We start from the raw sequence: 21,163 nt of genomic DNA on the forward strand, positions 1-21,163 counted from the left end.
ACAGTAGGGGGCACAGGTGGTGCATCAGCCAGCCGTCTCAGTCATCTTAGTCAGTCGACCCGTGGCACTTGGGTCTGCCCCGTGACCTCCTGCCAGCGGGCGTTCGACACTTCACGTGGCCTCAAAAGTGCACATGGCCTGGCACAAGCGTCGTGGTGACGTCACCGCCACTTAGTGGCAAATGGCGGTTGTTGTTGTTGTGTGCTGCACGTAGTGCAGTGGTTAGCACGCCGCTAACTAGGAGCCTGGCGATCCGAGTTCGATTCCCGCTCACGGCCAACACCGGTGCCGATTATCTGAACCGGTCCTGGGCCTCCCCTAGGTCGACTTAGCCTCAATTGAGTACCTGGTGCGGTGTGTAAACATCGCAACTATAGGGAGACAAAGGCGGCGGGGCGTGGTGCTGGCCACATCCCTTCGTGTTCCGTGTCGGCCTTCATAGGTGCTCGCTAACAGCACTTGCCCCAACAGTCTGTTAATGCTATACGGGGGAAGCTTTGTCTTTGTGCTGCACTTATTGTTGATGTAACTAAATAACGATCGGATGATCAAATAAAGGCAGCCATCCAGGCTGACCGACTTTTGGGCATTTTGAGCCTTTGGAATTTCAGCTGAATTTTAAGGATGTTGTTTATGCTTCAGGCTTGCCGCTTAGCAGCTCGTGTTGACACTCGATTGTTGAATGCACAGAAAGGGAGGGAAATAAGCTTGTGGTTAACCGTACTTCATCTGCGCTTGTACGCACTAAAACACAGGGGCATTAGGGATAATCACCTTGAACATACAGCCATGAGGATTAATAGGCGTAACTCTAAAATCTGACGTTTTCGAGTTCAAATGTTAAAATGAATATTGCTTTGTGGAACGTTAACGGCCATGGGAATGTGGAGTTTCCAAACACCTAGCAGATGCGAGTACCACGTGAGCTGTCGGTTTGGGCAGGGAGACACTTTCACCTCTTCACTTTACACTGCAAGTTGGCTGGCTTACAATGCCACAATGGCTGGTGGCAATCATCGACGTGCAAATACAAACGAGGGGCAAATTTTACCCACGTCTCAACAACAACAACAAATATTTATAACTGGCGACGTTTCGTGCAAGGGCCCTTCTTCATAGAAGCATTCGATGGAGCCGCTTGCGTGGAAGGAATTATCTGGAAGAATGGTCTCGTTGATCAGTGGATGAAATGTCATTTCCCTTCGGAGATGAAACCAAACCTGTCCGTGTGTATATTTACTGCCTCTTATTGTATTTAACACAACAAGAAGCATCAGCAACAGCAAAGTCGTTGTGTTGCTATCCACGGCTGCTGTCTGCAGTGGATCCCAACAGGCGCGGCTTGTGGACTGCCCCTTGGAAGAAAAAAAATCAAACAACTTTCAGACCGTACCATTGTCGACTTGGGGGGGGGGGGGAATTACTCGAGCGGTGGTACTATAATTGTACAGTATTAGCAACGTTCTCCGTAATGTACGAAACATTTACGGCCGGGGTTAAATCCTCGTCTTAAGTAGCTCAGGGTTTTTTTAGGTTTACGTGGAAACGTGGTGTCAAGTTTTAAACAAAAAAACATTGATGGGCGGGTTTCGTGGTGGCTGCGATTCGGATGATCCACGCACACGGGGGGGGGGTGGGGGCAACCATTGGGGGGGGGGGGCAACCAATGAGGGGAAGATTCACTCCCCCCCTACCCAACACCCCCCACGCCGTTGGCTCGAGTTGGTATGCGCCCACCACCATCAATAACACAGCACAAGGGTGGGAGTGTGCGCGCCTCTCGGCCATGCATCACCCGCTGTCACTGAGGGCTTTCTCCTCTCTGCCTGAGCCCTCTATACATTCATTATTTAGTTAGTTTGATGCGACTGTTTAGCTACCCCCCCCCCCTTTTTTTCGTCTGCAACATTCTAATTTGCTGTAATGCGTGTCTTCTCTTTCATTGTGCCGTACCCATGTCGTTGATAATGTATGCGTTATTTTTTCCTACCCCCTTCCAAGTAAGTTACAGTACACTCGTTGAGGTAGAATGTATTCGAAACGAAAGAATGTAATAACCGCAAAACAACATTTCACAGACTAAACTTATATCTACAGCCTATTTTGTTGCTCGTGTATGTATTTAAACAGGCGCAATAACTTATGTATGGTGAACTTCTTTCGCACCGTACGTAGCCTATCGGAGTTGCGGGAAAGGAGAACAAAACTCTAAACACCATTTATCTTTAAACGCAATTTTTAAAAACCAATTCAGTTGTATAGATTTTTTAACATCATCCAATCTTCCCCTCATGAAGTACAAACTTTCGCAAACTTAACGTTGACTTTCTACTGGTTGAGTGGGGGGGCTCGCGGCTGCAGTGGCAGCAGCGGCAGCGGCAGTCACGTCCCTGCCGTCTCGTTGCCATGGGCAACCAGACGTGATGTCATCACCCCTTGAACTTGAACTTGCGTGGGGGTGGGTGGGTGGGGCCTGGCACAGCCCAGACCGGAGCAATCGCCCCTCCGTGGACGGAGAGAGCGACGGTTGGTGGTGGGGGAGGGGGAGAGTGGTGGGGGTGGGGGGAGAGTGAGGGTGGTGGGGGTGGGGGGAGAGTGAGGGTGGTGGGGGAGAGTGAGGGGGGTGGGGGTGGTGGGGGAGAGTGAGGGTAGTGGGGGAGTGAGGGTGGTGGGGGAGAGTGGGGGTGGTGGGGGAGAGTGGGGGTGGTGGGGGAGAGTGGGGGTGGTGGGGGAGAGTGGGGGTGGTGGGGGAGAGTGGGGGTGGTGGGGGTGGGGGGAGAGTGAGGGTGGTGGGGGTGGGGGGAGAGTGAGGGTGGTGGGGGAGAGTGGGGGTGGTGGGGGTGGGGGGAGAGTGAGGGTGGTGGGGGAGTGAGGGTGAGGGAATGGGGGAGAGTGAGGGTGGTGGGGGAGAGTGAGGGTGGTGGGGGTGGTGGGAGTGAGGGTGGTGGGGGAGTGAGGGTAGTGGGAGAGTGAGGGTAAGGGGAGGGTGGGGGGAGAGTGAGGGTGGGGGGAGGGTGGGGGTGGTGGGGGTGGGGGGAGAGTGAGGGGAGTGGGGGAGAGTGAGGGTGGTGGGGGAGGGTGGGGGTGGGGGGAGAGTGAGGGTAGGGGGAGGGTGGGGGGAGAGTGAGGGTGGTGGGAGAGTGAGGGTAAGGGAGTGAGGGTGGTGGGGGAGAGTGGGGGTGGTGGGGGTGGGGGGAGAGTGAGGGGAGTGGGGGAGAGTGAGGGTGGTGGGGGAGGGTGGGGGGAGAGTGAGGGTAGGGGGAGGGTGGGGGGAGAGTGAGGGTGGGGGGAGGGTGGGGGTGGGGGGAGAGTGAGGGTGGGGGGAGAGTGAGGGTGGGGGGAGAGTGAGGGTGGGGGGAGAGTGAGGGTGGGGGGAGAGTGAGGGTGGGGGGAGAGTGAGGGTGGGGGGAGAGTGAGGGTGGGGGGAGTGAGGATGGGGGGAGGGTGGGGGGAGAGTGAGGGTAGGGGGAGGGTGGGGGGAGAGTGAGGGTGGGGGGAGAGTGAGGGTGGGGGGAGGGTGGGGGTGGGGGGAGAGTGAGGGTGGGGGGAGAGTGAGGATGGGGGGAGGGTGGGGGTGGGGGGAGAGTGAGGGTAGGGGGAGGGTGGGGGGAGAGTGAGGGTGGGGGGAGGGTGGGGGTGGGGGGAGAGTGAGGATGGGGGGAGTGGGGGTGGGGGGAGAGTGAGGGTGGGGGGAGAGGGAGGGTGGGGGGAGAGGGAGGGTGGGGAGAGTGAGGGTGGTGGGGGAGTGAGGGTGAGGGAGTGAGGGTAGTGGGGGAGAGTGAGGGTGGTGGGGGTGGGGGGAGAGTGAGGGTGAGGGAGTGAGGGTAGTGGGGGAGAGTGAGGGTGGTGGGGGAGGGTGGGGGGAGAGTGAGGGTAGGGGGAGGGTGGGGGGAGAGTGAGGGTGGGGGGAGGGTGGGGGTGGGGGAGTGAGGGTGGGGGGAGAGTGACGGTGGGGGGGGAGCGAGGGTGGGGGGAGAGCGAGGGTGCGGGGAGAGCGAGGGTGGGGGGAGAGTGAAGGTGGGGGGAGAGTGAGGGTGGGGGGAGAGTGAGGGTGGGGGGAGAGTGAGGGTAAGGGAGTGAGGGTGGGGGGAGGGTGGGGGTGGGGGGAGAGTGAGGATGGGGGGAGTGGGGGTGGGGGGAGAGTGAGGGTGGGGGGAGAGTGAGGGTGGGGGGAGAGGGAGGGTGGGGAGAGTGAGGGTGGGGGGAGAGTGAGGGTGGGGGGAGTGGGGGTGGGGGGAGAGTGAGGGTGGGGGGAGTGGGGGTGGGGGGAGAGTGAGGGTGGGGGGAGTGGGGGTGGGGGGAGAGTGAGGGTGGGGGGAGAGTGAGGGTGGGGGGGAGAGTGAGGGTGGGGGGGAGAGTGAGGGTGGGGGGAGAGTGAGGGTGGGGGGAGAGTGAGGGTGGGGGGAGAGTGAGGGTGGGGGGAGAGTGAGGGTGGGGGGAGTGAGGGTGGGGTAATGCTGCAGAGGGTGGAGCCACACAAGACCGCAGGCAAGAGTAGTCGCTGACCGAGCGATATTTTGGGAGACTTGATTTTAATTGAAGCGAAAACGAATCAGTTTAACGCACAAGTAGTCGGCTTTCGCGACCAATGTTAATCATAGTAAAGGCCTTTTTCGGGGGGTTAGATTGCGTAAAAATAAATGTATCGTCAAACCTGCCACCACCCGGCAGAGCCAGTTGGTAAGATGAACTGGCCAATCGCCTGATGAAGCTGGTTGTATTCACCACGCGAATTGTTTAAACGTTTGCTGAACTAGTAACGAATTGGCACGTTTTGTTTACTTGACAAACCTTACTAATTGGCTGTGTCGGGTGGTGGCGGGTTTAACGACACATTTATATTTACGCGATCTAACACGAAAAAACCCTCTAAGTGAAAGACAAAAATTATATGATGCGTTGTATGTATGTTGAACTTCTTTAGCACCGTACGTAGCCAACCGTGCTAATCGGAGGTGTGGTGGGAAGACAACAAACTGAACACAAAAACTCACTTCTTTAAGAAGTGAGTTTTCAATCGAGAAGAAATCACTTTTCAATCTAGAGAAATCAGTTCTTCTCTTAGCCTTGTTATTTTTCTGCTAGTCGTGTCATGTTGATGCACGGCCATGTCATGGGAAACTTCACCACTTACAGTTACGTTTTTGAATTTATCATGGTTGTTTGTTTGCTGCAGTCCGCTTTTATGAGGTGTAACCAGGTTACCAGGGCCTCCACCAACGAAAATTAGCATTTATTGCCCGGTGGGATTTACCTGTGGCCAAAATAAACCCTAAACTTGATCCTCGTCTTTTTTTTTAGAAGGCTGCGAGTGTGGTTGTGGATGTGGATGGCATAGGGGGGGGCGGTTTCCCTTGAGTTGGCCACTAGGCAAAAAGCAATAATTGACCCACTTTATTTGCATCTCTGATGTTTGCTTGAGGAATTATAAGAACCGCGATGCCCTCTGGTGGCTGTCGTGTCGCATTTATATTTGTGGTGTCACGCCTGAAACAAGTTAAATTGAGTGGAACACGTTTTTTTTGTCTATTTCATGCCACATGGCACCATAATTGGCTTAGAGTTGCGAATAATAAAAATTGGGTAACGCAGTATCTGGTGATGCTGCTGCTGGATTGGCAGCGGTACACAAATTGCAACAGCAAAACCCAACACATTCGTCAATAAAAATACTCTGCCCTTAAAGTTAAATATTTATATATCATAGGTGACGTTTCGGGCAATGATCCTTCACAGCATATCAATTATGTCCATCCATATTATTTTAGGGCACTGGTGTTGCATTAAATAGTTGGCAAAATAATTCCGCTTTAAATAAAATGGATGTTTACACTCAATGTATATACATTTGTATACTATGTGAGTAAGTAGGATGAGTTTTTTTTAATAACCTATACTATTTTGATTTAAAGCTTTCGTGACTGTACGGATTCATATTCTTGGTTCTTTCCGTAAAGTCACGTAGAAGGGAAACAATAAAATATCCACATATACATATACAAACACAGAGACAATTTCAACCGAGAAGATGGATTCTGGCTTAGCAATCATTGGAAGGATTTGATAAACCATTTCGGGTCTTAATTGATTGTTCACGCTTACGGTGGCTTTCAGACCGCATCCATTATTTTCGTCTCCCCCCTCCTCTTTTCTGAACATAGATGGACTCGTCCATCTGAATAACTGCCAAATCGCTCTCCGTGGTGCTAACATTAAAAAAACGCCACTTTTTTCAAATTTTCTTGCTGTGGTTTTCACACCTGATGATGATTGCTTGTGTTGCAGTCGAAACGTCGTGAGAATTTTATTGTTTTATATTTTTATTATTTTATTGTTTCCCTTCTTCATGACTTTACCGAAAGAACCAAGAATATGAACCTATACTATTTTAAATAAAAAGTGAATTCGAAACCCCAGAATGTGTCACAATCGTTTTTTTCCGGCCTTGTTGGCTAAATATTGAAATACATTTGTCATTATTTTCCCGAGGTAGCCTCACGGAGCAGAGCGTGAATATTGTCCTCCCACATTTGTGGGGCTTCTCCGTGCAATACACTTTACTCGCGCAAGCATCACGACATTTCTGAACGGAGGTGGCCAAACGTCCCAAGCGGGTAAAGGCGCATGCCACTTCCGGCGGAAAGGCTTCCACTGGAACAAGCTCTCGAGCCCCTCTCGAGGATATTTGGTCTAGTACTCCATGGTCAGACGTCTTGGAAGAAAGTGGGAGTACCCACACTTTGTCCCACCACACGCGACCGGCCTTATAGACTGTGTATGCACGTTGAACTTCTGTTTTATACTTCTTTCGCGCACCATACGTAACCAATCGTACTAATCGGAGGTGCGGATATACCACTGAATATAAATAGATAACCAATTATATTGCTGCGTGGACAGACAAATGCATGCCCTTTATACCTCTGGGCGGACAGAGGCACGGAGGGGATTTAAGGGACGTGATTCATTGTTTCAATGACTGTGCCGGCAAATGGAATCTTGGGATTGTAAGTCCAGTGTTGTTGTATGGTTGTCCCATGGAAACGGCTCTCCACTATAGGAGAACATCTCTAGCTCATAACCAGCAATGAAAAATATGCGGTGCACTTGCCTTCACTCTATCTCAGGCTTTCTTGGCTAAAGGCTTGAATGGCTAATAATAAATTGCGACACGTGTAAATGTTTGGAGTAATGTTTTGTCAATGTTTATCTCTTCCTCCCTCTCCCGCTGCAGCAGTCCTGGTATTTAGGTTGAAGCCTTCATCATTTTCCTGTTACGAAGTCACGCAACTGCAAGTCGCCACTCACCCCAGACTTTGCGTTTGACTCGCAAAAGCGGTCAATGTAAGCTGGGCGTAGTTTTTTTTTTGTCATTTGAAAAATCTATTCTTGTTATTTTAAATGTAACGTTCTTCCAGTCGGAGCGTTGGAATGGAGAACTGACCATCAAATAAGAACTGAGATCGACCAAGCTCTGTAACGGAGGTTTGAGTGTCGTACAGATCGTCAAGATTGTCCTGAGAGAGTGTGCCCACAATGGGTTGTGAGTGGCAGCCAGTGGTTGGCGAGAGAATTTGCTGACCACCTCCTCCCTCGCCCCCCCCCCCCACCAAGTGAGTGAAAGAACGGTCTCTCAAGGTCTCCACGGGCAGCCGGGGTGGGGGGGGGCATCGTTCTGCAGAGCTGGCCGATTCGACGAGAGGATGAAGGAGAGACAAAGGTGGTGGTAGTGACAGAGAGGTCTGGTTTGTTGAATTTTTTTTTTACTATAAGTGCGAGTTTGTAGAATTACCTTAGGATTTAAGGTGGGAAATATTTTTTTTAAATCGATTTTATTTTCAATGACCAGAAATTAGATCAAATTGTGTTATTTTTTTTGTTCGCATTCGCACGCCCGCACACACGTTCACGCACACGCGCACACACATATACAGATGCACGAAACACCTTGTGCTTTCCATTGCACTTAACAAGTGTCCACACTTGCATGCACCTAGAAAATGGTAAAAGCTCAACAATTGTCAGAATTGTCCAATTATTATATCATTATTCTCTTGAGTCTTTTTAATATCTCGCAGCACTCACACACTTGTACGAACGAGCATGAGAGCCTTTTATTAGCATGAGTTGTCAACGTAGCGTACAGGTAGCAGATGTTAAAGGTAGAGTTTTAACAAAATTTTCGCAAAAAATCACGTTAGCCGACAAAATTATTTACTCTAACTAGATGCAGAGCGTTACAAAAATGTAATACTGTACTATGTCAGAATTACTCTGAGAATATACAGACTCTTCACGCATGCAATTCAGTGAATTGGGTCAGGTTGATGGATCGCGCAAGCATGGGAGTCTTGATTCTCCGATTATAGCGAGAGTCGTGGTTATATACACGAGATACACCCCATTTCTGGGCAATATCCTGTCGTAGGCAGTACGCAGGCGTGTTCGCATCAGGCTGTCTCTGCAGAGTGTAAGTGTTCGTCTCATTTGCGAGGCTTTTCTCTCTCGGCACTCTGGCCTCTTCTTACACACAAACAAAAATACTTTGCTTCAATGTCCGAATAACGGGACAGCTCCACAAAATTAGCCTTTGAGACTCGAGCACTCTGGAATTCAAATATTTCAAAATTTTCAATCTTCGTTTGCGATTTGTGCATCAGCCCGATTGCAAAATATGCAGCCGCAAGTCGAGTCTGTTGCCAGAATATACTTCTAATATTCAAAGGATCTATAAACGGTCTATGTAATGACCAGTTGCTGATTGGATGGACACATTTACTCGTACTTGATTGGTCGACCGCCGCGTGCTTTTATTACGCGATTGGTCCATTGTTTTTCGTTTATGGTTGGTTGGTTCCAGCTAGCTCGGTTCCAGTTTTTTCTGCCCTCTTGTTTGGGGGCTCTCACGTGCCGATTGGCTGGCTCTTCGCCGCTGCTGCTGCTGCTGCTGATTGGCTGTCTCGCTCGTTGATAATGTGATCCGTGTTTCTGATCTTGGCTCCGCTAAAAATTATACACGAAATTGTTGCCTCCGACGCAACAGCACTTTCGCGATCTTCTCGTAATTATGATGGCAACAGTATCATAGAAATTATTTTTGGAGACAAGTGCAATGAGGTTTAGTGTCTTATTATGGTTATTATTATCATTCATAAAAAAAGGTTCATAAAAATAACTCGTAATAACATAACAACAAACGAATGGTATACATTGAAATGTGGCCTGTTCATAGGTGGCAAAAAAGTAGCAGGTTAAAAATGAAACTATATATTTGTAAGTAGCGCGAAAAAAGTAATTTTTTTAGCGCCAAAAGTGTTCAACAGTCCAAAAGCCCCTGGACTCTAAAACGGAGGTTTATTTATGATATAAAACAAATGTCATGGACATGGAGCTAAATATCGGTGAATTGATTTTCAAACAGAAATATAAAATCGTGAATTCTTCCCTCTAATGTAAAACACTATGCGCTCAGACCATTTTAACACCATGCTATAGAACGCGTATGTATATACAGTACGTAGTGTGCGTGTAATTTTCACAGAGCAGTACATAATTGTGCACAAAAATACACTACAAGCAGTATAACAATAGCACTTATTAAGTATGATCTGAAAGTTTTAAACAAAAAATATATATACAGTATAACTTTTTTTTAACTATATTTAGCAACAGGTATGTTTACATGTTGTGGAAATTAAAAAAAAGTGTAATGGGTAAAAATTACAACTTTTTCACGGTTTAATTCTGTTGCCCTGCATATGATTGAACCTAAATGCACTAATTTCTAATGCATATGTTATGGATGGGGAAACATTGCAGCTATGGATGGGAGTAGTGGATTGTCGCAGGTTCTGGTGTGACTCGCAGCTTAATTAAGTCAGTGTTTTGTCGTTCACGGGGCGACACGCTCCCAGTGTTGGCGTGATGGTAAGAGAGAGAGAGACATTCGTGGTGCCAGTGGGGCGAATGGGACTCTGGCTATGTTTTGTTGGCTGCTTCCAAGTGCTTTTATCTACGTAAAAATACCACCCGGCGCCCCCCCCCCCCCCCCTACATTTGCAGAAAATGGTCCGGTCCACTCTTAAAAACACTGAGCACCTGCAGTGCAGGAACGTACCACTTATTTCGGTGTCTCTGTACAGGTGCGTTTGTGTGTGTGACACACGGGGAGGGCGGATGTTCGAAAAGTTTTGAGAACGGGATGTTGAAAAGCTTCAACGACTGAGTATGGGTTAATGTGTGCACGTGTGTTGAACTTCTTTCGCACCGTACGTGACCAAGCCGTGCTAATCGGCGGTGTAAAGATGCAACCCTGCAAATTGCTTTATTGTGCCACTGCTCACAGGAAGGATGTCCACTTGTGGGAAATCGACAGAGTCCCGCTAGAGGGTATTTGGCCTACTCTTCCATACTTACATGAACAATATGCAAATGTGAGACATCCAAAGTGAAGACAACATCCGGCTGGGTCAGAGCACTTGCCTTAAAATGAGAAGGTTGAGAATTTAAATATTCGGTGAGGTTTCGTTTCGGCCCATTGGCCTTTTGGGGTCAATACAATTCGTACCATATTGCATTGCGGTTGTATGTTGACAGCAGAGAGCAGTGCATCAAAATGCACTGTTTTTAATGTACCATGCTCCACTCACTGTGCTCTCAATGTTCACCAAGCCACAGTGTGGTGAAGTACGGTTCAACAACCTCCACGACCCGCACGGCGTGCAGAGGCCTATACACATGGCCATTCTGTGGATATACTGGTCCTCTCCATGGGAAGGTGGAATTTTCACCATTAACAGAAGGCCACCAAATAGAGATAAGCACCCCTGACCCCGTTGCTTGTTTGAGGTGGGAGACACCTGTACTTGAGACTGAGGCAAACATCACTTTCCGTGAAGCTCTTCCCACATCCCGATCTCAAATGGCTTTCCCTGCCCCCTAATACTGTAATCACGCAGCGCGTGACTGCGTGCGCACATTTACAACCGTAGTATGCACACGTGTGGACGCGTCAACCGGGCTCTTAAAATCGGGGTTCACGTGTGCTGATTTCGCAGGGATTCGCAGATTCAAAAGTGCGTTCTTTGAGGTTGCTGGAGATTACGGACCGTTGACAACCCGACGTAAACTGATCCCATCTTGAAACTGGCCCATTTCGTACCCCATTGTCCAACCGGCCATGCTCAGGGGTCGGCGACTTGCAGCTGTGAAGCCGTGCTCCTTTATGGACGCTAGTGCGGCTCTTGAAATTCGAAAAGAATGGCTCCTCTTGTTACTTTGGTTGCTGACCCCTGGCCATGTTGAACCATCTCGGCGCCGCTCATGAGGCCCCACGTTTTTCCACTGCAGAAGTCGAGCCGTGCCGCTGACGTCACGCGCAATGAACGCAATGTTAGCCCCGTCTCCTGGCCCCGCTTGGTCCCAAGCCAGATTCAGATGCCTCGTGATGGCCAGGCGACCGCAAAGTTTGGAAAAACCACACATACCGTGACGGCCCTGTGGTGGCTCAGCTCGGATGTGCCAGTGGAACATGGGTATTAGGTGCCGCTATCAATCGGTTGAATTCGCTTTGGAGAATTTAGTAAAAGTAACACACGTACGGCTCAAGCGTGAATCGAAAATGAGACCGAGCGTGAGAGTACCGATGCCTTGCTCCCATGTCCAAAAGAAACCTCTTACGTAGACATATAGCTTTCACCTTACTCTATACCCGGGATTGATTGAGCAGCTGAAGCTCTTGGCTGGCACTGTGCCCAAGGGCTCAAGTCACAACTGGAAGGATGCGAGTTAACATGCCAGGAGTGGGTCAACTGAAGCCCATCATCCCTACGGGGGTTGATGGGAACGAACACGAATTTGTCGCTTGTTAACAGTGGTTGTATTATGGATAGACTGGTCCTCAACATCGGAATGTGGAATTTCCACCTCGAGTTCATTGATATGAACAGAGATGAGTACTGCCCAGTGTGCATTAGAATACGGATACCCTTTCACCCTTTATTATAACTGCAAATGAAATCCTAATGTTTTTAACATAATCATGTGTAACTCTATTTGATAATGCTAACCATTAATTATGGAACACATTGGGATGAAGATCGTCACCCACAATAACGAGTGGGTGACCTATTCCAATCTCCACATCTCTCAAGAGCGAAAGTCCGATCGTTATAGAGTTTGCATCCACTTCCAGTCTACGTCGGGTTGCACATGGAATCACCGTGCAGTTACATTGCACGCACTGACCCTGACCCCGACGTGAACCCGGTTCAACCCCTGTGCCACCTCCGTGGAGCTGCCCATCTGCTCTGAACAAAGAGGCCTTGCGCTGTGGTACGGAGTTGTCATCGTCAAAGTGTGTCCGAGAGTTCAAAACCTGATTGACTTTGGCGGTTGTTGTTTGTGGCAGTGTTCTGTGGTCAGGCTTCCCTTTTACTTTTTTAAAACTCTCCTTCTGTGATTTACTCACGTTTTGCCTGGCAACCTGGCAGTGATGTAACAAAAATTCGGTTCAATGCAAATCGTTCGTCCTTTATCTAACCAGCTGGAAGCTCTTTGAGAGATGCATTGTGTCCATTGGGACCTGCAATGGGAAATCTGTGGAGGAAATCTCGTGATTATTATGGATGTAACAATTCTGCCCATTCCACACTTCAGTTTGATGACTTGTCAAGATTTGGGGTCACGATTCCATTCACAAATGGGGTGGTTTTTCCTTTGCTCGCCATTGTGGTGCCTGTAGATTCTATAGTTCTATAAAAACGAGTGGCATACATTAATCGCAAACAATTGATCCTCACATGCACGATTCAACGAATGTATTGTGAGCGTAAAACATAATTTTAATTGGCTTCGTTACCTAATAGTTTTTCATTTGCGATAGCTCTATTAGGTTTAATTTTAACAGTAATTTGGACGAGGATAACAATAATTATATACCGCGCAATGACTGCATGAATATGAGAAATCACAGGATCTTTAACACCTGCTTTACAGCAGACAGAGATGCTTTGTTAACTCCAAAGTGAAATGAGTGGCCAGTTTCAACGTGAATAGACCCCTGAAGTCTGTGCAAATTGGCCCTATCAGCATGAATGTTAATGATCGTTCCCTCGACTCCGACTACGGTGTATTATTTCCTGGGCACGTTAGTCTCTCCCATTCGCAAAACTGGCAATGAAAGAAATTGGACAAACATTTCTTAATCCTCGTGAAGGGGAGTCTTGAGACTCGGTGAGCCTTTCCTGGGTAGATAAAGGACTTATTATAGCATTTTTTTTTGCTCGTACAACGTTTGGCCAAAACGCCTGCTAATCCCAATGAGCCTTTACTGACAGATGTAAAATGTGCCTTCAAGCCAACAGCAATAATGAGTAAGATTTTCGCGGTTGTGCTGTATAGCTCTCCGATGTGTTTTTGGGTTGGTCCGCACGCGTCAGTGGGCACGACGTTCGCCGATTCAGTCCCTGAAGAAGCTGCTAGCACGCGGAGCGAAACGTCTGACATCAAATGCCGAAACAGCACGCGGCGTGACCTTGAAAAACACGTCTGAGAACAATGAGTCATCATTCTTCCGTAGCCCGTTAATAAATTCATGAATTCGTTCACAACTCATTCAGTTCTTCAAAGCTCTGCATCGCCAAGCGGTGTGGATTTTTTTGTTTTGTTATTTTGCTTTTTAAAAAGAGCAACTTTGTCTTGTAAAAAAATATTTTTTTGAAATTTAAAAAAAGTCAAATTTAGCATGTTTGCTTCACCTTTATTACTGTTGTTATGCTTAATGTTCAAATCTGACATGCACCAAGGCAGCTTTATATTGAGCCTCCTTAAACTGTATATTCAGGTCTAATATATTCAGTTGAAAAGACCTTTGTCAGTAAATGTAGCTTATCTTTTGTGGCCTTAGCTTAATGCTTATATGCGATTTGACAAGAGCAAAGTAAAAAGAGGAGAGAGACACCACTGTGAATTGTGGACTGTGCGTGTGTGCATCTCTTTGGCAAACCATCGCGACATCATCATTATGCAGTGACGGTCTCACATCGGCTCGTGAAGAAGAACTCTTTCTTTATTTTACATTGCAAACGGTCGGTTTTTTTTTGCGACAGAAATTGTTTTTTGGCGCCTTAATACTTAACGCTGGGAAGTAACGCAAATTGTATTGACGTTTAACAGGAACAAGCAAAACAAGTCGGCGATTCTTAACCGCGGCTCGTCCAATTGTCGCCTTGCGTCAGTACTCTTTGTGCCACGGTCAGCGAGCTAATCTAATATGCAAAAACTATACGGGTATAATGGATCCCTCGCTAATGTACGGTTTGAGGTTTACAGCGCTGTTGCTTTGTTAAAAATAAGAAAGCTCGCGGTGTAAGTCTCGCGCGATCCACGCTCGCTCACGCATGATGCCCCCCCCCCTTCCCCAGTGATGCAACCCAATAGCGCCAGTGGTTTGTGGGGGGGCTATCGCACCTCCATACCGCTTACCCCCCCCCCCCCCCCCCCTGGGTTCACGCTCAACCAGGGCGCACGTTCAAACCGCTCGCAAATTCCTTGTCGCAGGGACGGGCAGTCCAAAGAAGTTTTGAGAACGGGATATTGAACTTTTGCAAACGTATATAGTTTGCTTTTCCTTCCCAAAATGCTTACCAGTAACATCAGTGCGCTTTACTGTATTGTATGATGAGTACTTTAACATGGTGCTTATATGTGTTCATAACATAAGGTCAGTGTGATTGTTTTTTTATTTTATTTTAATATCTTCTTCTCAAAGTAGTTTTGACTGTCCGTTCATTTGTGCGTTTTGGCAGCGTTTTCAAAAAGCTGTGATGTGAAACAATCGTAACGCAACGCGCAGAAGCTTCAACAGTTTATACAGTTTAACAAGTAGTAGGCTATCGCGACCAATATCATCCATAATCGAGGGTTTTTTGGGGGGTTAGATTGCGTAAATGTGTCGTAAAAAGTTCACGTGACAACCCTTACTAGTTGGCTGTGTCGCTTGATGGTGGGTTTTAACGACACTTTTATATATTTACCCGATCTAATCCCAAATAAACTCTAACATGGACGTTTATACAATTACCGTATCTTCAAAATGTAAAACCCAGGTTTATTGCTTAGTATTCATGAACCTTTCATAGCACCAACTTATGAAAGAAAAAAAATAATTCGTCCAAATTTAGAGATAAAAGTACAGTTTGGCATAAGTATGTTTTGGCAACTTTAATTTTCAAATAAAACGTCTCACGTTTATATGTTTTAAGATGTATCTCAAGTCAGGATGTTAAATCTGGTTTGACAGAAGTAAGCATTTAACTTTATGCATTTCCGAAATGCAATTAATACAACAATTTTACTTTTACATTATATAATTGAATGGTAAGTGCTATTGCTGCGTGATGCATGATTATTGTCCAGCAACTTTTGAGGCAGGGTCTGTGGATCAGAGAAACGTGGAATTGTAAGAGATGTCCGACTGAAGGAGAGCAGTGATGTCTGTGTGAAACAGTACTGCAAGTGGGTGTCTGACAGACCGTCTCTATAGCAGAGTTGTGTGTTCTTCACGCTCCGTATGAACTTCTCTGAACACTGCAGTTTCCACCCATGCACAAACCATACTCAAAAAACGAATTGGCCAACTTTTTTTTAAAACAGGACGCTGTTTAAAAAAAAAAAGCGTGTCGAGGCTTGTAATCCTGTGGCATAATTTATGCAGGTAATCCTCACCGAGTCTCGATATGCTTTTTTCAGAAGAGACATGCATATGCATTGGAATGTTCGGCCGATTTCGTTTTAGTGGAGTGTTGTTTAACGTGGAGGACAGTGCCTGGAGAAGACACGCACGCTGAAGTGTTCCTGAATCCACTTGCCGTACTGCCGTCTCCGACCCTGCTGGATTGAGGGCTCTCATAGATCTGCGTGGTCCACCAGAGAACCGCTGCCTTCGAGGCAGATGCCACCAGACCTGCCTTTGTGAGAATATCCCTCGGTACGCCACAAATGGGCGCTGTCAGATTATTGAATGCTGGTGACGTGCGTGCTTCGCATGAGCAAGCTAAACTGGGTTTTGCCTTGTAAATTTGTCTCAGCCGCGGAGTCCTGTTGAGTGGAGCGTGTGTCCTGCTTGTGTTGACTCTCGCGCCTGACCCCTAACCCCCCCCTGGCACGTGTTATGTGCACGGTCAAAGCAATACTATATTATCCGCAAGTGCGCTGTGAACAATATCTTTGCAAGTGTCTTAAATAAAAGAAGAAAAAAAAACTAAATACGAAACAAAAAAAAGGAAAAAAATCCAACCGACAGCTGTATTCACCAAAGGACAAGATCAAAGATTTATAAATCATGCAGTGCCTGAGTATTTCATTTACACAGCCCTTGACACGCGTTTGTTAAACAACTGTCAACTCGTGTGTACAACTCGAATGCTTTGTTTTAACCACAATGTTTTGCAATGACACTGGAAGGTGGGCAGCTGTTGATGACGCTATAGCGGTGGATTTATGTTGTTGTTTTTTGTTTTGTTTGAATGTTCCACACTGGAGCGGTGGAGAGGCGTGAGTGGCACTGTCCTCTGCGTGTTTTTCCTACTGGATGTGGTTTGTATGCCGGATGCAATCTTCCAACCGTGAGGACAGGGCTAGGGGGAGCCACGTAACGACTGAGCCATTCACGTGTGCAAGACACCCATCTGTAGGGCTACAACGTGCTTCTCATGGGGCAGTGCAGCAAGTAGGTAGCTAACCTATCCGTCTCACGTTGTGGGTTGACCTCCCCCTGGGTTCAGGTTCTCTTCTGCAGGCAGGGAATTGGCCAAACATTACAAGCAGGGGCCTACTGAAAAATAGTTGTGGGACAATGAAAATGTCCTCATTGACACAAAGGCCATGTTTACACAAATCTATATTTGGAATATCAAGTTAATCCAACGGTCATATACGCTTAATGTTTTCATCACGTGTAATGTTTAAAGTTGGTATTTTCGCAATGGGGTTAACAGACAATGGGCAAGTCATGTTGCTAATCGTTGTGGCAAGCAGTGTTCAGTCAACACTTCGTGTGAGAAATTAGAAGTGAATAAAACAGTGTACACCATTGTCTCCTCGAATGCGACATATACCTCCCTTCCATATTTGCAGGTCACAATGTTATTTTCATAAGCTTGTTTAAATGTGTACAAAAACAATACAGCTTGCAAGCACTGCCCGGTTTTAGGAAATGTTTTTTACGACCCAGGCGTCTCTCTCGGGCCTCTCCAGGCACTGGGAGGCGTGGTGGCGCCGCAAGAGAACGCTTTCAAAGGGTGGGGGTGATCTGTGACGATCTAAACGATGAGTGTATCCTCGCTTTGCGAAGCAACGTGAGAATCGTGCCGTTTTGCATTTAAGCCACTTTTGAGAAATGTACCCTCCCCTTCATACAGCATGCACCCCAGACGCTGAGGGTCAGTGTTAGGTCGCAGCTCTGAACATGGACAATGTGTGTTGTTTTAGTGACGTATTCAAACAAAATGGAAAACTATCAATTGTTTTCAAACTGATTTTTTTCTTTTTTTTGCATACAAGTTTTACCATCGTGAAAACAAAAAGCGATTGATGATGATGATGGCAATCGGTGTTTGCCATTGAGGTTCGGTATCTTCCTAATTCGCATGACGCGTGTAATTTGTAAGCTAACTGTATTGGCCCATTTTAATGCCGGGTCTCTCATGGCATGTGCTGCACTTTGCACACCTTAACAAATGGTAAAGCGTTCTTTTAGTTTCCTTTCAAAGGGCTGGCATATCGAGCGATGTGGCTCCTTTTTAACGGCCTGATTGTGCAGGCCCCAATTATTACTTTATTAATAACGGCGGAGGGATATTTGTCCCTCCCGCCTCTTCCATCCACGCCATAACACACATGAGTGTATATTTACGCAACAAAACATAATCCTGGTAACCAGGGCACCAAACTTTTGCAATTTGAAATGTCTGCGTGGTACCACTGAGGGTTGTTCCGGTGCTGTGTCCAGTAAACATTTTATAATTAGAATAAGGGCGTCAGAAAAAAAATTGGCATTTAATTGATGTTTTATTTTAGCTATTCGTATTCTTTTTATTCTCAATATCTTCCACAACTGGCTATGGGCCACTTTAAATAAAATATTCTCAACATGATTGGAGACTACTGAAGGTGACTCCAGAAGCACAGGAGTGCCAGTGTCAGCTCCCACAGATGTTCTCTGACATGCCAGGTATCTGTGCTGGCCATGCGGGTTGCAGGATGTATTTTTGGCTCGTGACATGACGTCGATAGCGTGAAAAAATTGGGATATAATTGGTGATTAAAATGCAAAACGATAAAAAAATAAAATTCCCCAATGTTGGTTTAGCCTCAAGAACCTAAGCGTGCATTTTCATGGCATTACAATTTGATCATCAAATACCCATTTCATTTTGTATTTCACCACTGCAACAGACAAAATATCTTACTTATGTTTGCACTTCGTGTTTGATGGTGTTTCTTTTAGAATAAAAAAAATGTAGCACTTGCCTGTTGGGTCACATGATAATAAAAATAAGAACTATGCACCAAGACATCTGTCCGGCATGGAAGAGTAGGCCAAAACACCCTCTCAATGGGTGGTTCTATTCGAGCTCCGTCAAGTGGAGACCCTTCCACCAGAACTGGCGAGCTAGCTATTGCAGGGCTACACTTTTACCTCTTTTATGCACCATTTGATCCTGGCGGACCCAGTTGCTTTGGCGCTGTGTTGTCAGCGGTGCCAAAGTTTCTACAGAGGCAGTCACCCATTTAACATGCTGCATTGTCAGTTCTTGGTAGCATGGATGACGGTAGTTACAACACCGAATGTTTAGTTCAGGATCACACAAGCTTCATAGCAACATATCTCATTTTTTGTACACATCTTGTGTGTTAACTGTAATGGAGAAAGCTGCATCATAGAGGAAACTACAGACACAACGATGAGGAGTCTGGAGAACCCCACAACACTTCCTGGACCCAGCAGCGAGTGGCTTCGACGTTCTTTCACAGTTACAAAAGTCACTCGCAGGAAAGCACTTTTCTACGGAAGATTAAATGATGTGCACTGAGCACACCGAATGTGTGCTTTCGGAGATCAAATACTCGGGACATTGACGGTGACCATGTAGAATACAAAGTTTCAAGATCAGTCATTGCTTTGTCTTGTCAGGCTACATCATTTTTTCAATTGCCCGGCTAAGTCTCAATGCAAGAAACATTAGGAAACAAGAGCATTGCACTTAAGACACTTACGGATTTCATATCTGAACATTAGCTTTTTACAACTGTGTAAAAAAAAATGTTTGTATCACCATGTTTGATAAAACAAAAATGCATGCATTGGCTTTACATTTGAGAACTTTTTCGATTTAAAGCTTTCGTGACTGCAAGGATTAATCTTTTGAGAACTTTTGAAGACAGTCAAAAGTATCATGTGCGTTGCTCTAATAAACACATTTGTAGATGTAGCATCGGTATCCATTTGAGAAAACTAAAGTCAATCATTCTTGTTAAGTGGGTGTTTTGTTAAGGATATGATCACGAGCCGTATTAAAACCTAAATCATTGGTCCATTGAAGCTCAATTGAATCAAGCAACTGGATACATCACTGGAAATAACCTTTTTTTTTAATAGAAATTAATTTCAGCGGCAGATGTCAAATTGTCAAAACAATGAGCCGTGTTTATTTTAAACTTTTGATAGTATTCGTCATGTGTATGGAATGTTGCGTGCAAGTTTGTGTCTCTTAATGCACTGCAAATGCAGATTCCGCGCCCCCGATGTTAAGCACTTAAAATGCTATTTTTTGTCAATGTTGTTTTTATGAGTGGACCGTCATATCTAATATGAAGCCACTTTGGTGTTTCTCATCCCACGCGTCACAGACGCGTCACAGACGCGTCACAGTCGCGTCACAGACGCGTCACAGACGCGTCGTGGACACGCGGCAGCGCGCGCTTTCAGCACATTTTAGTGTGCCTGCGTTGTCAGGCTCAAAATTTACAACGAATAAAATACATAGAAAGTACTATTAATGTGTGCGCTAATGTTTTTAATTATATTTTTTGCGCTAATATGTTTAATGCTGCAGTCCATTACGTGTATAATTAACATAAAAAAAACATTTTTTTAAAAGAATTAAAAGTTTAAGGTAATGGATTTTTCCTGCCCAGCTTATTTGTTCAAATATTTTATTTTGCCGCTATTATTCGTATATACACGTCTTTGAAATATTGAAAAACATTGCCTGAAATGTCACCTTATTCTATCGCAAGTCAGTACCGTTGTTCGGTGCCACTAAGGCTATTTTAAACTCAAACACAACCGAGTAATTGCACATTCATTTGAGGTTATTTAATTTGGGCAGAAGTCAGTTCGCCGATATTGAGCCAATTTTTTTTTAACTAAATTTAAACATTACGTGGCACTGCAAACAAAAAATATTAATTGTAATTTCCACTTATGACACGAGCAATCACACACTGGTTGATTTAAACATTTTCTGAATGTTGTATTCAATGTTTTGCTCTATTACCGTTTTTATTCTCAATTATATTTTCACCTTGTATTCCTTACGTGTTTTTTTTTCCTGCTGTACGTCGCATTTTTTTTGCGTTGTATTTGGGAACATTGTTTGAGTTAAACTCTCTGTTTCTACAATTTGTGCAAATAAAAGGCACTATATTTCCATCGTGGCCGCACTCGTGTTTGCGAATGTGCTCGTGGGTATGTCCAGCGTTGGGAACGGTGACAAGGGGGTGGCGACCCCTCCCCCTGTTCGTTCGGAATCACGAGAATCCTCACAGCGAAACTCCATTCCATGGCTGTTCCGTGACCAGGATGAGTCGATCCCATGACCAGGATGAGTCGATCCCCGCTGTCCATGAACATGGACCTCGTTTGAACTGATAAAGGCGCTTCAGTTGGACAATTTGGTAAAGCATTCAGATTCGGTTTTTGGGTCACATCACGTCCGTGTCGTCAACCCTCCTCCACCCAACACAACCAATTAGTGCTCACCTGTAAGAGTTATAAACACCAACTTTTTATGAATTGGAGGGTTTACGATCTGACCAAAACGTGTATTATAACCGTACTATTGCCCGCAAAAGCCTGCATGTTAAATTTGGAGAGAAA

At 46.2% G+C, this 21,163-nt stretch overlaps 1 protein-coding gene across 6 annotated transcripts in view; it reads left to right on the top strand.

Moving 5' to 3' along the window:
* LOC116951837 (nuclear factor 1 A-type-like) overlaps positions 1-20,714 on the top strand; it is a 111,371-nt gene extending 90,657 nt beyond the window's left edge. For 5 of the 6 annotated variants that reach the window (XM_032970612.2, XM_032970606.2, XM_032970610.2 and 2 more), the window contains one exon: positions 7,235-20,714. In XM_032970612.2, the coding sequence (XP_032826503.2) occupies positions 7,235-7,255 (21 nt within the window). In that variant the 3' untranslated portion in view covers positions 7,256-20,714. The remainder of the gene's footprint in view (positions 1-7,234) is intronic. The other variant, XM_032970607.2, reaches the window with a different exon arrangement.
* Positions 20,715-21,163: the final 449 nt, after the last annotated feature.

This window comes from Petromyzon marinus, chromosome 44 (genome assembly GCF_048934315.1).
Source record: "Petromyzon marinus isolate PM22_M1 ecotype Great Lakes invasive population chromosome 44, UKy_Petmar_22M1.pri1.0, whole genome shotgun sequence".
Lineage (NCBI taxonomy): Eukaryota > Metazoa > Chordata > Hyperoartia > Petromyzontiformes > Petromyzontidae > Petromyzon > Petromyzon marinus.